Below are 15,964 nucleotides of genomic sequence, written 5' to 3' on the forward strand. Positions count from 1 at the left end.
GTGGCACATGTGGCGTGTGTGTTTCATCCTCCCTTCAAGTGCACAGATATATACACTGAAGCTTTTAACTGGTCATGAATACTAAACAAGACAGGTTTGTTCCTCTACAAGTTTCTCCGTTTTGTGTAAACAAAGCAAAACCCTGTTTAAACAGCTACAAATAAATGTAAGGATTCCAATGACTGGCAAATTCAAAGTATAATATTGAGTATTATTCTGCTGAACGGCTGCATTATAGGGGCAGAACCCCTTAAGTGTCACCCAGGGTCCTGACACTGTCCAGCAGGCCCATGGACAGTAGTACATGTCCAGGCAGTCCTTTCTTCTAGGTTTCTACTTCCTTTGAACCCTTTTCAGGACATTGATGGATCATGTAAGTATAAAAAGATTAAACTTCTACCTGGCAATGGGAAGGGATCAGCTTTAATATACTCATTATATGTGTGCATTTAAACAGCACAAATTTATAGTTTTAAATAGAAAAGGCCAGTGGCCAAGAAAATGGTCTCCTTTTAAAACAGTAATTTCTAGACTAAATTAAACAACTCAGCATACTCTTAAGTAAAGGAAACTTGACTTGCAATATTAAAACTGTCACAACAACAAAAACCAAAACTTTTTTTTTTTTTTTGAGATAGAGCATCACATAGCCTAACCTTGGCTATGTATAGCTGAGGACGACCCTGAACTCCTGATCTTCCTTGGATAATATACGCACTACCACCGCTAGATGCACTGGGGTTAGAACCCTAGATTCATGAACGCCAGGCAAACACTCTACGAGGTGAGTACATCCCCAGTCCTACAAAAATGTTTAAATCCTACTGCTTAAACAAGTAAATTAATATTAAACACTAAAGAAAGAAAACTTTACCTCCAAATTTTCATTTTGTAAGTGGCCATCATCCACTACCAAGTTAGGGCTCGGATTACAAAGGCCAGGCTGTCCCAAGGGTCTGGGGAGGAAGAGGTACCTATGAACAACAGTGAGCTTCCATCTATATACTAGTTCCATGCTCTCTCAGCTACCATCCTTCACAATCTACTCATCTGTGACTAGGAAGCAACAGTAAGACAACAGGTCAGCTGAAGAATTCCAACACACTTCTTGGCACCTTTCTTGCCCATACACAGTAAGAAGTCAAAACAGCTCCTAACATTCTTCCAGGGCTTCAGTGTGACTTTCAAGCACTATGCACTTCCTCCAACATCGCCCTGAGAACTACGCCTACTCCTGCCTTCACCGTGTACAGAAACATAATGGCCTTATATGAGAGAATTTAAGACTTCTCTAGGTTACGGCCACAAATGCAGAAGTGATCAACAGATCTAAAGAATAAGCCATCTAATGTTATACTGCGTGTTGTTTTCATTCAAAACTAAATGACAAGAAATGTCATATACAGAACTTATTTTTGTGATCATACTAAGGATTTGATAAGTTGGATGATATTAAGTATTCTAAAAAGGCCAGAAGAAATACCAAAGTTGGTCAGGAATATGTGAAGTCAATTCACCTAAAACCAATGCCCTGCATGCTCCACTGTTCAAAAGGCTTGTAGGCAATCCAGTCTTGTCCGTTTCAACTGGCTGCATGTTCCACTGTGAGGTGTGAGAAAAGAGCTGTGAGCTTGTTCTCAGCCTGTAAAGAGGTCACCATGGAGGTTAGTACTGATGCTGCTGCTGCCTGTCACTGCTTGTTTCTCTTTGCAGGTGCCATTATCGGTCAGAGAACAGGATGTCAGTGGCAGAGTTGTTGCTACACTGTTATCTCTTCAGAACGAGGCACAAGGAGAGATGAATGCCACATCGCAAGGAGCAGAGGAGAAAGAGAGAAAGAAATGGTGTCAGGTGGCATGCTGGATGTGATTTTTGTTTCAGTAGAGACTGAGATGACTGTCAATTGCTTAGCTGATTGCTTCAGGCTGATACCTTTGTGTCTGCTGGTTCTTGCCTATACATCCCTGTTTCAACTACAAACTGGTTATGTTTCCCCAGTAAAACTTCTGACACTTAAACCAGGTGTTAAAAATCTGTCTCTGTCTCTCTCTCTCTCTCTCTCTCTCTCTCACACACACACACACACACACACACACACACCATGTCTACTTTACTATTTAGTATCTGAGACATCAAACTTTATAGCATTCTCCTAAACTAATCACATATTTAAAATGTAAATTTGAAAATAAGAGCCGGGCAGTGGTGGCGCACGCCTTTAATCACAGCACTTGAGAGGCAGAGACAGGCGGATTTCTGAGTTCCAGCCTGGTCTACAGAGTGAGTTCCAGGACAGCCAGGACTACACAGAGAAACCCTGTCTCAAAAAACCAAACCAAACCAAACCAAAAATAAAGAAAATAAGAAAATAAGAGAACAGTAGGTATGTCAGTGTATATCTGTAGTCCCAGCACTTGGGAGGCAGAGACAGGCAAATCTCCATGAGTTCCAAGCCAGCCAAGGCCAATCTCAAAACACCGAACAACTGAAACTAGAGAACAAAGAACAACTATGTTCACACACTGTTCACATTATAAACTTAATGTGTCAAGACACAGTAACCGTTCTTGAAAACTTACATTTCTATTTCATTATCAGTCTAGGACAGCAGAATTACGGAAACATACATGCTTTATATACTATGACTAGAAAGATATTTTAGGGAATTTTTTCATTGTCTGTTGATTTCACTGAAAACACAGCTGTCTTCAATTCCAGAATAACTATCTCATTCTACAAAGAACCTACAAGTGTTTTGTTAAATCAGAGGAAAACAAAGTTTATCCATTATTAGAATTTACGAAAGGCTAGTATTAAAAAAGAATCAACAAGTTATGGTTTGATGATACTCCTAAATCCCTCCATTTCTGATGGGGCAGAAATATTTAAAACAGTGAGCTGTTACTTTGCCACGTGTGTATGTACACATGTGCAGGGTACAGGTAGATGTCTGTCTACGCTTATGTAAGTCAGAGGTGACATTTGGATTCCCCACAATCACTTTCTACCTTTGTTTCCTAATTTTTAAGTGTGTGTGTAGGTTGTGTGTGTGCCAGAGAGAGAGAGAGAGAGAGAGAGAGAGAGAGAGAGAGAGAGAGAGAGCGAGAGCACACTAGCTAAGTGGAGGGAACATTTATGGAGTCAGACTTCTCCTACCTTTATGTGGACTTGGAGGATTTAACTCAGGTCACTGGGCTTCCATTGTGAACAATTTTACCTCCGGGGATATCTCTCCAGACCCCTATCCAAGTTTTTGAGACAGGGTCTCTCATTGAACCCAGAGTTCACCAATTCATCCATGCTGGCTGCCTGGGAACTCCAGGACCCACTGTCTTCATACCTCCTAGCACAGGGGTTGCAGATATGCTGCTGAATTCACATTTTACTCGGGTGCTAGGGACCCGAACTTGGGTCTGCCTGCTTACATACTAAGCATTTACCAACTGAACTATCTCCCCAGCTTTTATTTTGCCTTTTGGAAAACACAGAATTATTCTTTGCAACAAGGTTTTGGTAAGCACTAGTTAGAGGGAGTTTGCATAATGACTAGTAGCAAAAACGAGTATATTTCCCCTTAAAATCATTTCAGGAATAATGGAGTTATATACAGGTCTGTTCTATGTAACTCTTAAGATATGTTTTGAAAGTTACTTGAAGGCTGGAAAGAGAGCTCATCGGGTAAAGCACCAGTCTGTCTCAGTTTGCTTTCAGGACCCACCTGGCAGATGGAGAAAACCAACCCATCTGCCAGGGCACAAGCATAACCACATGTGTGTGCATGTACACGTGTACACACACACACACACACACACACACACACACACACACACACACACACAAACACACACACACACACACACACACGAGAGGGATTGTTTTTAAAAAAGTCAAGCTGGACTGGAGAGGTGGCTCAGTGGTTAGGAACACTGGCATCTCTTCCAGAGGACCTGGGCTCAATCTCAGCTCACAAATGACTGTAATTCCAGTTTCTGGAGTCACAACAACCTCTTCTAAGACTCCTAGGGCTGTACATACATAGTACATGAAAAAAATTACAGGCAAAACACCCAAATACATAAAAACAAATTAATTAAAAACAATCTTATTTGAAAGTGTTTGTACGTGGGGGGTGGGGGTTCTCTAATGCCCTTTAAAAGTAAATTGAGAGAGCAAAAATCTGTATTTCAATTAATACCAAAAAAAAAAAAAAAAAAAAAAAAAAACAAACCCATTATTCTAGCGTGAACATAATTTTCAAAGGAAGGAAATATGTGAAAAAGAAAGAATGTGTATCAAAAGTAACTAAGTTGTTCCCTGAGAAGGAGTGAAACAACAGTCCACAGAAGGAGGAGGCAATATCTCAGTCTACTTTATTCTGTTAGAAGACAAGACTCATCTGCCACTTTAAATTGATGATTTCTAATGTGATGTAGTTTATAGTCTATCCATTTTATATTCAATTATAACTGAAGAGGTAAACAATATAGAAACTTATTTAATATTAAATGAATCATAATGGTCAGTTTATATCTATGCTACTCTGTTAAAGTGTGATAAAGTCAAGATGAAGTAAAGCCGCTTATGAATGTGTGAACAATGACTGCACAAAATCCTGACAACTCAAGTCTTTTCTTTATAAATGTGTAATATTAGAGAACCCTTTGTGCATACTGCTAGGGCTGGAACCCAGGAGAGGATTCTGTACTTTGGGATTTTATTTTTGGTGGGTTGTTTTCGGGTTTTTTGTTTTGTTTGTTTGTTTGTGACACAGGCCTCACTGTGTAGAGGGTGTTTGGTGGTGCTCTGAATTCAGTTGCCTATGTTCTGGGGATACAAGGAGCGTGCCACCAAGCCTGGCTGAAAGAGCTCTGGATATACCAAGAGATATCAGAGTGACAGTCCTAATCCTAGAAGACAAACACTTAAGTAAAGTTTACAATAAAGTTTTTGGAGGCAAATTCATTTACTTTAAGCCACATCCTCTTGAAGATTCCGTCTTCACTTTATCACACTTGGAACCTTTGTTTTCTGAGACTACAAAGTAGCATAGCTATAAACTGACCATTATGATTCATTTAATAGTAAATAAGCTTCTCTATATTGTTTACCTCTTCAGTTATCATTGAATACGAAATGCATATGGATAGAATACAAACTACATAACATCACAAATCATCAATTTTAAGTGGAAGATGAATCTTCTATTCTAAATTCTCAGTGTTGGGGTCCTTGACAAGAAGTATGCTTGTAATTTAAGGCTAGTGAAACTAATATAATAATCCTACTTTATGTTAAGAGTTTATTTCAGGGGAAGGAAGAGTTTATTTCTCTAGGAAGAAAGAAAAGGAAAGAAGGAGGGGGGAGCAGAGAGATCTTTGCTACTCTAACATGTGCAGCTCCAATCTACACCCTGCTCTGACCTGCTACTTACTCAGCAGGTTCCACAAGCATCAAGTATTCACAGATGAGAACAGACCTAGCCTATGGCAGAAACTATATACTCACAGCTGAGGTATGCTCTTGCCAGCTACCAAACTCTGGAACTTAGAAGCTGGTAAGACTCTTGAATCAAGACTGGCTTTTTTATGACCGTCCTCACTCTCTCTCTCAACCAAACAGAATGACCTACTTTCTAGCTGGGCTTGTAGGACTTTAGGAACCTATTTTTAATACAAATTAAGTTACTGCTTATTACTTTCTAATTGAACAACTAAACATAAATACCCAGTTGTAAGCAGGCAGCTCCTATTTAGCTGCTCTCAAAGGTGACATTACTTGCACAGTTTTATTATCTCTGCACTTCTAGCAACATCCTTTATAGACACATTCATTCTTGTCACCCAAGCCCTCCCTGAGAAGAGAGCTATAAGTCTCACGTGTGTACTGACACGTTCTCCCACAGCACTTTATGGCAGAGAATAACAACAACAACAAAAGGAGTTATGCTGGGAATTGGTCGGGTAGATGTTAGAAACCTAAGATTCATAGAAAAGTTGATACATAAACTGGAAAAAATGCAGAGAAAATTATTATAGTAGTAATGAGACATGGAGACTTTACTTGAGAAAATAAAGCATTGTTCACAGAGACCAAATATTTTCAAAGTACCAAGAAAGCTTTAAACTCTATCATCAACCATCAAAAAGCAAACCCTGGATGTTTTCAAAGTGTACTTTTTAAAAAAAATACATAGTAATGCTAACTTCAACTACTATAAAATTTTAGTTTTATCTAACAAAATAAAGTAGCTGTAAGAATGTCATTAGAAAGAGTAATTTAAATTAATGTGTTAAATGTGTGAATGGTGATCTCCAGACAAAGCTCTTAGTACACTTTGAGTAGCACAGCAACCAAGAGTTCACTGACAATGGTGCAATTAATACAGGGCCTTGCTAGTACTATAACTAAGGATTTCCTCACCCACAGTATAAGCAAGCACACACAGTATCCCTTTATTATTGAAGTCTCACCTGAACACACATGCTAATTTTTTCTGTGCTCAAACTAAAGCATTAAAATGCCTGACGAATTTTATTTTTTGTGTGTTCAAATGTGTATACAGCACACATGCGACAACACAAGTGCGGGCAGTGAAGGACAAGTGCCCATGTTTCTTCCATTGTTTAGATCCAGAGTTGCCAGGTGGCAGCAAGAACCTTTACTTACCTTGCCCTTGGTGAATTTTTATATGGGGTTCAAACACATTTCTTTTTTGCCAAAATAGCTTAGGTGGGACATACAAAACTGTGACTCATTTGTACTGAAGATCCCCTCTTACCTCACAGCACATTAATAGTTGTGTTATTGCTACAATTCTACCTACAGTTCTGTCTGCTATGGAAAACAGACTGCAACTGTCTATACAGCTCAAAGAGCTTGGGAAAACTGAACAATTGCAGCAGAACAGAAGGAGTAGTTGGGGAAACAAAGGAGAACTAAAATAAATCATTTTGTGATTTATTAGTCAGGCAATTTAGCCTGATGGTTTCTGAGCAGTGGTGTGATGGGTTTGAATATACTTGGCCCAGGGAGTTGCACTATTAGGTGTGGCCTTGCTGGAGAAAGTGTGTCACTGTGTAGGTAAGCAAGAAGACCCTCCTCCTAACCATGTGGGAGTGAGTCTTTCACTATCGGCCTTGAGGTGAACATATAGAACTCTCCACTCCTGCACCATGCCTGCCTGGCTGCTGCCATTTTCCTGCCTTGATGATAATGGACTGAATCTCTGAACATGTAAGCCAGCCCCAATTAAATGCTGTCCTTATAAGAGATGTCTTGGTCATGATGTTTGTTCACAGCAGTAAAAACCTAATTAAGACAGGTGGTATAGGCAAATGTGGCAATGGTGACAGTTACTAGAGTTTTGTGCATGGTCTAACCAAGTGGTCTATGGGCAACATCTCAAACAGGGCTTACTATGTAGTTCAGTAGCAACTGCATCTGGCACATGGTGCTCTTGGTCCCAGCCCACCCTGCTCCTCAGAGGTGCCTCCATAGACACTGTCTTCTCGTAGTTCAGTTGTATCTATACATCATCCTATTATCAAATCCAACAACTGATAAGCAGGAAGTAGAATAAAAGACTGAATAGAAGAAAAATTTTGGTCTGTTCAAACCTTCATTTCCTAGGGGAAAAAAATCTCTACTAGTATTTGGAAATAAGCTGCATCAAAATTAGACCTATAAAAACAAAGGACTGATTACAGTTCCAAGTTTATAAACAAGTATAGTGACATAGTAACAAAGACTTAACTCACAGCAACTATTTTTCTCAATTACATCACTTCCAACTGGATCAACTATTTATAGCTTATAAAATTTTCCTGGATATGCATTTTAATAAAAACATTTAAACAATTAGTAGTGAATAAATTAAGCATTAAGCCAAAGAAATGAATACAGTTCTTCACATTCTTGGTAACAAACTAGAAACCCAACATGGGCTGCACATACCTTTTTGAGATGTCCTAGTCTAAGTTTAAAAATTTCCTCTTGTTCATGATATTCTGCCAGAGTCAGCCTGTCAAAAGTGAAATTTTAATTCTACATTGAGATTAATACTTAGTACTTTTTTAAAATTAAAAACTAACAAAACATGATAAATAAAAAACCAACTAAATATACAAGTTAAAATACTGGTAACTTGAAGCCTAAAATACAGAAGCTGGAAAACCCCTCTTCAGCACAATTTAACATTTCTGGGTGGAGTAATTAACTATTATGCAATAGGTGTCATATAGCAAGTGATGCTAAAGAATTCAGAATCTAAGGGCTTATGTACAAGAAGAAAGGTAGTTTCTTCTTACACTCTATTTTGAGATTACAATCGATAGTAAGAATGCAAAGGTAGGAAAATGAGGGGGAAAATTAAATGGAATGTGCTATGAAGAAAAAACAAAAGGTGGCATGATAAATGACTATTTAACTCGCTCTGGTTATCAGCCATGGGGAGAAGAGCAGGGAGGGCATCCCTGACATTGGCTATAGCAAGCGCTAAGATCCTTAGTACATTGTTGGTATGTGAAAGGAGGGGGAAAAAGATCCTGTATTTGATAAAGAAAGAAAAAAATGAAACAAAATTTTCATGCTCAACTCTGAAAGGATAGTTTTCATCCATCACACCCAAGTCTTTGTTTGAAGCCTATGTATGTGGTTCTGAGGAGACGTTGAAAAGTAACGCTTCTATTCCAGTATCATTCAGTTCCTTTAGCAACACTCAGTATAAATTCTATTTTCCTTTAAGTTCATTACTTCCAAAACTGTTGTTCAAAAAAAAAAAAAACAAACCAAGGAATCTAGGCAGTATTCCATTAAAATCATCTTAAGAGCAAAACAGTAAAACCTTCCTATTAAGTCTCCCTATTCTCAGAGTAACACAATTACAAAATTATACTGAGAACAGCAACTGTTGCCAGCTACTGAAGCTGGATACAGTAAACACTGAGTTGATTTTTGTAGTAGGTGTGAGAGCACACTATCACTGCAAACCTCCACAGTCCCATCCCTCCTGAGGTCTCAGCCACAGCAGGGAGATCAGGAGTTCTAGACCAGTGTGGGCCAAAACGGACAGGAGAAAGAAGCAGGAAGAAAAATAAGGCTACAGGTAAAGTCAGTTAAATCACAGCAAATAGCTTCTGGGTATACACATACGTCACAGTCACACGTTTTCCTACTAACATTGTTTTCTAGTCTTTAAAAGTATGGCTTTTGCCCATCAACAGATCACAGAATGGTTCAAAATTTTGTCAAACTATGTACATCTTTTTTTTTTAGTTGGTTATATATAGGAATGCATTGATTTTTAAAAATGTAGCTAAAAATCTGTATTTGAAAATCAAAGTTAAAGCATGATTTTTGAAGGAAGAACCTATCGTGAAAAATTCCAAAGCTCCTAGTCATACAGATTGCTGGAGTTCCTTCAGTCTGAAGAGATTGATATCCATCTCTAAGTTTGTAGGCTTCTACTTTTCTTAACATTTTACAATTACAGGTATTAAAAATGAAAAAAAGCTATAAATACTCTATCCAGGAAATTTGGGGTATAAGTAGTTTGAGGTGTCCACAGATACCAATTTCAAGGTTCCTAGTCCAAGGACCTGTCTTGTAACTATAATGTAAGCCTCAACATTGTCACAAGTAGTAGCTTCTTAGATTTTCTGCTATCCATGTGCATTAATGAAATACGTTTTTAAAGAAATCTATGGGGCTGTAGAGACAGCTCAGTGACTGGAAGCATATTTATTGCTCTTCCAGAAGGCCTGAGTTCAGTTCCCAAGACCATAATGGGCAACTCATCACTACATGCAGCTCTAGCACCAATATTCTGACTTTTGTCAGCACCTGCATACGTGTGACATATATTCTCATATTCACAAAAATAGAAGTGTATCTAAAAAAGAGAAGGAAATATATACATTTATATCAAGGAGACTGGCTAATTTAAGGAACAGGATCACTTCATGCAGAATAACAGAGCTAAGCACACAATGTTAACAAAACAGCTTTTAGTACCACTTGTTTTTATTATGTGTTTTAAGCAAGTTAATTTGTCATGTTACTTAAGATAAAAATCTTTTATGCACACATATAAATAGAAATGCATAGCTCATTTCTTTCCATATAAATCACATCTGTTACTAAAGTATTAACAATAGATAATCTATTTAGGAGATTTAGATAAGCTCCTAAATAAAGCTATCAGTAAGTTTATGTGAATTGGAACATAAACAATGATAGCCTTCCACAGTGAGTGAGAACTTTACTTTGTTTTAGCCCAGGTTTCACTGTACAGGTCTAATAAGCCAGGCTGGTCTCAGAGACCACTGGCCTCTGCCTCCTAGGTACTGGGATTAAAAAGCACTTAACAATAGTTAAGAGTATTAGAATTACATAGCAACTAACAGAAACTAGCCTTTAAGCTAGTTTAAAAGACACTGGACATTCAATGATTTAAAGCGTCGAAGTTACAGAACATAAGTTACAATATCAGACTATTGGGAGGCACAAAGCATAACTCATCGGATTATTAGAGTCAGGAAATTTCTACTGAATATTTAATCAGAAGCCCCAAATAAGTATTATAAGGAAAACACTTTTAACATGAAATAAAAAACTTTTCCCTAAGATCAGGAGGATGACAAGATGCTGCTTTCACTACTTCTCCTCAGAACTACACTGGAAATAAGAGCAGAAAAATGTATCCTAACTGTATAGAAAGAACCAAAGTATCTTCACAGATAATACAACTCTACATGGTAAAAAAAAAAAAAAAATCCTCAAGAAAAGCACAAGGATAAAAACCCATTAAATAAACTCTGGGATGCTCTAAGGCATGGGACAACACATAGAAATCATTGTTTCTATACACATTAGAAGTAGCCACAGAGGATTTAACAAACAATTTCCATTTCCACAGCATTCAACAGAAGCCAAATGAGAAAAATCAAGGAATGAATTTAAATAATTAAATCATAAAGAGGTTAAAGACTTTTATGTGAAGAACTATAAAATATTACTACAGAATTAAAGGTCCAGATATCTATAGGGGCAGAGTTAAAGGATTAGGTGTCTATAGAGGCAGAGGTAAATGAAGAACTAAGTTATCTATAGAGCAGAGCTAAAGGACTAGGCATCTGTACCAGCTGAGTACAGGGCCAGATGTCTACAGGGGCTGAGTTAAAGGACCAGATATGTCTACAGGGAACAGCTTAAAGACCAGGTGTCATTAGGAGTAGAGTTAAAACCCAACACTTTTAAGATAGCTACTGTGTTGCTAAATATAGAACCTTAGTGCTTTTTAAATTAACACTTGGGTGTTCTAATTGGAATTAGAACAAAATTAGGAATGACTTGAAGAAGTGATTTTGAGATAGATTTTGAAGAAGTGGCCATGTTGGTCTGTTCATGTAGTGTCAAGATTTTTGGAAGCCTGAGACAGGAGGGCTGCTTGAGCCCAGAAATTAAAGATCACCCCTGCAAAGGACTCAATAAAAATGGAACTCAGGGGAGAGAAAGGAAAAATGAAGATTAATGAATAAATAATATGCCAGAGAATGGAGTATAAGCAGTGCAGAAAACACAAGACCTGGACAGCATGTGTGCAGAGGAACCAAATGGAGCTGGTGTGTTTGTAATGTAATGAGAACTTTGCTTTTTTCTCACTGCTTTAAAAATCCCTGACATGGCAGGAATGCGGGTCAAAGCACCTTTTTTCAACAAGAGACACAAATGTGTCTATACAGAACATCCAAGGGTACCTACATCTTTCCTCACATAAATATTTGTACAATTTCCCAAATCTTCTATAAACATGTAACTATTATTTAAGCATCTTTGTTCTTTGAATTACAAAGAGCCCTTGACAAAGAAAATTTAGAAAACAAAACAGAAAAGAAATAATTGTCTGAAACTACCTGTGAACTGCACTTACACATTCAGAAAATAAACAGCACCAATAGCACTTAAAAGGCACATTAATTTGAACACTAGCTTGGTATAGCCAACTGATTCAGATACACGAGAGGTATAAATCCCACTCTCCACTTAAAAAAATTCAGGCTTGGAGATTTATGTCAGAGATAACTTTTCAGTTAACATCTAAATAGTAACTTTTTGGTTTTGCAATATTAATTATGAATAACATTATTATTAACATTCTTGCTCACTGCTAGCAATGTAAGTGAAAAATGTAAAAGAGGCTTACAGTTGTGGTAAATTTGGCCTAACAAAGGGATCATTTTCTGCTCCATTGACTGCCTTGTTTTTTCTTTGTTTTGGTTCAGAATTGGTAGCAGGTGCCTGAGAATTATTAGCTGTAGGAGGTTTGCGTTTGGCTAGAAGTTTTCTTTGCCGTTCAATATCTTCCCTTTGTTGATTCACCCATTCTTGTTGCCTGTGTAAAAAGGAACAAATGAAGCCACATTAATTTCCCATTATTTTCCACAATTAAAAACACATCAAAAAGATCTCATAATATAAATCTTTATTCTGTTGGTCTCACTCGTTTAAAATTTAAATATATTTAAATTTTTAAATATATACTTGTTTTGTGTATGTAAGTGGTTTGTTCATTTGCTTATTAGACAGGACCTCACTGTGTAGCCTTGACTGGCCTGGAACTCAAAGTGATCCATGTGCTTCTGCCTCTGAGTGCTGGGATTAAAGGTATGCACCAACACAACCAATTGAATGTGTTGCCTGTTATGTACCTATGTATGTGTATCACAAGTGTGTCTGGTGCCAGGTGTCTAGAGGCCAAATGAGGGTTATCAGTTCAACTAGAACTGCAGTTACAAAAAATTGTAAGCCACCACCTGCATGCTGGGAACCAAACCTTAGGCTTTAGGTCCTCTGGAAGAGCAGCCAAGTGTTCTCAACAGCAGAGTCATCTGTCTAGCTCTGTGGATCCCACTCTGGTGAAACAAAACATCCTATAGGTCTCACTTTATACAGTCTTTAAAGGAAATGTTCCTAAACCCCCAGATAAGATCAAGTATGTGGCTACATAGGATTTCATAGTATCTTATCATTACTAAAAAAATGCCCTTTCTATAGAACTTCATCAAAATGAGTTTGGTTAGGCTAATCTTTTCATAAAATTAGACAGTGTATATATGTATACACACACAGGGGGAGAGAGAGAGAGACAGAGAGAGAAAGAGAGAGAGAGAGAGAGAGAGAGAGAGAGAGAGAGAGAGAGAGAGAGAGAGATTCACATACACACGATCTACCTTTTCTTACTATCCAGCATGGTGATCAAAATATACTAGTATACACACTAAAATTCTTTTAAATAAATGAACTAAAAACAAAACAAAGCAAAACCCAAGTCCCATCTAATCAAAGTCTGAGACAGATTTTAAATATATATTTTACCACTCAACATTAATATTTGTAGATAAGCTTATAAAAGGCAAGTCAAATTTTAATATGAAGTATTACTTTCTTAAAAGAGTTGATATTTTGAAATAAAAGGTGAATTGATGTAAAAAAAAAAAAGAACTTGAAAATTTTAACCTGTGACATTAATAAATACAATTTAATAGCACTTCCCATTGAATTTTCTAAAACAATTTTCCAAAGAGTTGAGATTCTAAAAACTAGTAGCTATTGTATCTATTACAGATTTATAGGCTGGTTGCAGACCTGTAATCTCAGAGGTTGGGTGTATGGGAGCAAGGGATTGCAAGTTCAAAAGAAGCTTAGGTTACAGAGCAAAATTTGCATTAAAAGTTGGGGGGCACGTACAAAGTACATATGCAGTGGTCAGAAGACTTAGGTCCCAGGAATATAGCTCAGTCCATTAGGCTTGGTGCAAGTGCGTTTATCTGATGAGCAACCTCAACAGCCAACCAAGGGACTTGTGTTCAGCCTTTCTCATCCTAAAATATATTACATTTATTCTAATAACCATGTTCCTTATGGGTCTCCTATCATGTCAAGAAAGAAAATTTTATAGCTCTCCATGGTCATACTACTGAGATTTAGTGCAAACAATGTTTACCCCACTCTACCCTTCAAGCAGGGACCCCAGAACTCTGACTTTGTAGCTGAATGATTCCTTCTTCTTTTTCTGTGGCCTTAGTGAGTAGCAGAACTAAGACAAGCATGAAAGAAACAAGAACCAAGATAGAAAACTCTCAAAGATAGCAAAGTAAGAATGAGATGTTAACTCTTTCCATATTGATGTAGGAGTAACATATTATGTGCTTACTTAGTGAAAAGTAAACACAGGGACAGGGGTGTGCAGGACAGTGGTGGAGCACTGGTCCAGGATTTGGGAGACTTTTGGTCAGATTCCCCAGAGCCCCACAAAAACAATCAAAAAAGAAAGTGTCAATGTATTTTAGAGATGGTTCAGTGGTTAAGAGCACTCACTGACTGCTCTCCCAGAGGTCCTGAGATCAATCCCTAGCAACCACATGGTGGCTTATAACCATCTGTAATGGGATCTGGTGCCTTCTTCTGGAGTGCAAGTATATACACATACACACACACACACACTTTAAAATTTTATTTTAAAAAAGAGGCTTTAAGTACAAATAAATGATCTAGAGGCAAATAAAAAAATTAATGGACAGAGATAGAACATATACCCTGTTATTCAGGGGTCACAATCTGGTTCAGAGATTATTCATTAACATTACTAATTTTTCATTTATTCTTTCCTCTTCTCATTTTCTAACCAATCTGGGTTTTAGCAAAGAATGAAAACATCATGTGGGAACACACAGTAAGTCCTCAATTAGTTCTTATCAGTGATAGGATATAAAAATAACTGTTATTTTAAGAGAAATATAACTACTGGCATAGCTAATACTATTTTATTTCTTAAATTATTTTTCCTTTATTTTATGTGTTCTGCCTGCACATGTGTCTGTGTACCAAGTACATCCCTGATGCCTGCCAAGGCCAAAGAGAGAACACTGGATGCCCTGGGACTGGAATGAAAGATGATTGTGAACTGCCATGTAAGTGCTGGGAACTGTATCTGGGTCCTCTGGAAGTATATCCAGTGCTCTTAACCATTAAGCCACCTGTCCAGTCCCTAATACCTTAGACTATGTACATTACTGTAGGACAGTCATGGCTAAGTTTAGTAGTGGAGATTCTTGCTCACAAAATATTAAAAATTATGGTTTTCATCTCAAATCTATTTCCTGCTCTCTACTTTAGCATTCAGTATTCTACCTCAAGTGTTCACCTTGATAAATGTGTTAGTTACTATGTCTGAGGCAAAAGAAAGATTCTTTTCCTTAGGCACATTAGTCAGGTTCTGCCAATTTTAACTGTTAAGGAATGGAGAAAAAGACAAAAGTAAAAAAATGGTACACACGGAGGTATGTACCTCTAGTCCCAGGAAGAAGAGAGGCGGGAAGATCAGTTAAGTCCAGGAGTTCAAGACCAAATTGAGCAACACAGCAAAGCCCATTAAAAATAAATCCTAGGAGACAGAGGCACATGCTTTCCAACCAATACAAGCAAACACACACACACACACACACACACACACACACACACACACACACCACCACCACCACCACCACCACCACCACCACCACCACCACCACAAGTTAGAGAATCAGTTTGTATGCTTCTAGAATATTGTAAGTTTAAGAAAAAAAATGAGGGCTGAGAAAGATTACTCAGTGGTTCCATGCTTAGTGAGAATCCAAAACTCAAAATACAAGGTAAAGAGCAACTAAAAAAGACATCTGATATTGACCTCTTGCCTACAGACACAAAATGTTTAAAAAGCTCTTTTATTTAAAAAAAAAAAAAAAGGAAAGTACATTGTACTCTTTAGATGAATGCTAATTATGTAAGAATTCTGTTAAATTCTGTAGCTGTGTTATCTGTTTGCTATTCTTTTCATATGTGCTAAGTTTTAGGAATTCAAATAGTAAATAGATATTGAACCTAATTTCAAAATTATAATCCTTTAATGAAAATCCAAACTAATTTA

At 37.4% G+C, this 15,964-nt stretch overlaps 1 protein-coding gene across 2 annotated transcripts in view; it reads right to left on the reverse strand.

The window, feature by feature from the left end:
- The window catches only part of Tlk1 (tousled like kinase 1), a 117,464-nt gene that overhangs the window by 25,077 nt on the left and 76,423 nt on the right, over window positions 1-15,964 (reverse strand). For both annotated transcript variants that reach the window (XM_034496797.2, XM_076928893.1), the window contains 2 exons: window positions 12,203-12,391; window positions 7,954-8,020 (listed from right to left, as the gene is read on the reverse strand). In XM_034496797.2, the coding sequence (XP_034352688.1) occupies window positions 7,954-8,020; window positions 12,203-12,391 (256 nt within the window). The remainder of the gene's footprint in view (window positions 1-7,953; window positions 8,021-12,202; window positions 12,392-15,964) is intronic.

This window comes from Arvicanthis niloticus, chromosome 2 (genome assembly GCF_011762505.2).
Source record: "Arvicanthis niloticus isolate mArvNil1 chromosome 2, mArvNil1.pat.X, whole genome shotgun sequence".
Lineage (NCBI taxonomy): Eukaryota > Metazoa > Chordata > Mammalia > Rodentia > Muridae > Arvicanthis > Arvicanthis niloticus.